We start from the raw sequence: 2434 nt of genomic DNA on the forward strand, positions 1-2434 counted from the left end.
CTTGAGGTCACATAAGAGACTATTGGGACAAACAACTGCTCTGAAGAAGTGTTGCAATTTAAAATTTTCCACCTGAAATTTGGGCTTAATTTTGTTTTAGATGACGTGACTTAGCTGATGTGTTTTAAGTATCTTTTCCTAGAAATTGCTTTATTTTTGTGTATTTCTTTTTTTTTTACATTGCCTTATTTAGAGGAGATTTGTAAAGCGGCTAAGTAGGACTAGCTAATATGTGTGTTTGAAGTTATTATCAGATTCTAGGGTCCTCTAAAAGGCTGAAACAACATTTTATGGAGAATACAATATAATAAAATATAAAGATTGATTAATACTATAATGTGAGAGAACTTGGAAGATAGGATATTTGAGCTGGACCTTGAAGGATGGCTAGGATTTAGGCTTTATAGGATATGTGTTTGAGAGAACAATCCATTTGGAGACAGCTTTAAGAAATGAAACAATCATTTGTGTGTTATGATGGGAGATGGAGCTGTATAGTTTGAGGCTTGAATGTTCATGTCAGAGAAATACTGATTACTGGATGACGACAACAGGATTATGAATCTCTTCAATGAATCGCTTTCTTACTCATAACTGCGTAATACCAGCTGGCTGGCTTTCTCACCAGTTTTCATTTTTGAATTTGAATTCTGTTTCTTTTACTTGGAGGAGATGCATTTATAATATTTGTGCTTAAGTGTTTGAAGTCTTAGTTTACTGAAACAATATGATCTAATGAGCTGTTTAAGTGTTTTCTTTAAGGCACATATGATCGTGGATCTAGAAAAGAATCAGTATGTTTTAAATACTAAATCACTTTTGTATTTTTCCTTAGGTATCTTAATGCAATTCAAACGATGTGTCCACATATTCTCCGCTATTTGACTACAGCAGTCATAACAAACAAAGATGTTCGGAAACGCCGGCAGGTGTTAAAAGACCTAGTCAAGGTTATTCAACAGGTGAAAACTAAAATCTTTCTTTCTTTCTTTCTTTCTTTAATGGCTAAACTTGCAGTCTAACTTTTCTGACTCTTAGTTCTTTTAGGTAAAAATGTCTTTTAAGTAGGTGGAAGGTATACATGAAGTATAAAACAGCCTCCAATGGTCATTTACTACTATGTTTAAGTCTAGGATATACTTATGCTTGATGAGATATTAATGATTATTGCTGTCTGCTAGGTGGATACTTATTACACATTATATACTTCTGTTGCTCTTGTTGCAAGGACTGAAGGAAATCTAGAGCCTGTGTTGGTGGGTCACTAACTATATAACTCCAGAAGGATGACCTTATCACACAGTACAATGTTAATAGTCCCCAAGTTGTACAAAAGCTCAAGCCCCACTGATTGATTTTCAACGAGCTTCTCAGTAAAATTGTGGATTAGAAGAAAAAGCTAAATATTTGAGGGTAACAATGATTTAAATATAAAGAAGTCTTTGTTGTTGACTAGGGTCTGAATACCCTTATATATAGGGAAATTCATTACTGTTCTTTATTGACTAAGGGAGACTTTTAGAAGTAGGGGAAGTTGAAAAACTTAATAGTCCTACAATTAAAATTTAGAGAACTTGGTCTGGAAGGAATTATAAGCTTCAGCTGTGGTCCAGAATCAAGTAGGAGCAATTATTTGCTCCGAGTAGGGATAATGGGTAATGTGCTGGAAATGAACGGCAAGGAAGAAGAAAGAAAACAGGAATATTGTGATATATAGAGGCAGTCTGTTAAACATTAAATCCGACCCAACTTCATCTTTGACTTAATTTTACAGGAATCTTACACATACAAAGACCCAATTACCGAGTTTGTTGAATGCTTATATGTTAACTTTGACTTTGATGGGGCTCAGAAAAAGCTGAGAGAATGTGAATCCGTAAGTATGAATTTTTACTTATAAATTAATGATATTAGATTCTTAGATATTTTAAGAGTTAATTTCCCAATGACTTAATTAAAATAACACAGTAAATATATTAGAAATATGTTTATTAATTTTAAGATGGCATATTGTTTAAGAGTGTTAGGTAGAAGACATAACTGAAGTTTGATGACATTGTATATACTTTTGTTCAGGTAGTTTTTAGAACATTGTAAGTATTTTAAACTCTTGCCTTGAATGAGTACATAGGTAAAATATTTTCTATATATGGACATGGTTTCAATGACTTGTACTTCATAACTGAGATTCCTAATTTGTTTCAAAGGTGGTCCTGTCTCTAGAATTTTTCACAAGATTTTATTTAGCATTTGTTGTAAACTCGTCAAGCTTGTTGTTGTTGTTGTGTGCCATCGAGTCAGACCCGACTCATAGCGACCCCTCCTTGGGTTTCTGAGGCAATATCACTACGGAAGTAGATTGCCCAACCTTCCTTCTGAGTAGTGGCTGGTGGGTTTGAACCACCAGCCTTCTGGTTAGTAGTCAAATGCTTTA

The 2434-nt window shown here is 34.0% G+C and overlaps 1 protein-coding gene across 1 annotated transcript in view; it reads left to right on the forward strand.

The window, feature by feature from the left end:
* The window catches only part of EIF3E (eukaryotic translation initiation factor 3 subunit E), a 74202-nt gene that overhangs the window by 59430 nt on the left and 12338 nt on the right, over positions 1-2434 (forward strand). The window contains exons 8-9 of the mRNA XM_007934772.2: positions 836-962; positions 1775-1876. Coding sequence (XP_007932963.2) covers positions 836-962; positions 1775-1876 — 229 coding nt within the window. The remainder of the gene's footprint in view (positions 1-835; positions 963-1774; positions 1877-2434) is intronic.

The sequence above is a fragment of the Orycteropus afer genome, unplaced genomic scaffold (assembly GCF_000298275.1).
Source record: "Orycteropus afer afer isolate SDZICR_OR568_19922 unplaced genomic scaffold, OryAfe1.0 scaffold00021, whole genome shotgun sequence".
NCBI lineage: Eukaryota > Metazoa > Chordata > Mammalia > Tubulidentata > Orycteropodidae > Orycteropus > Orycteropus afer.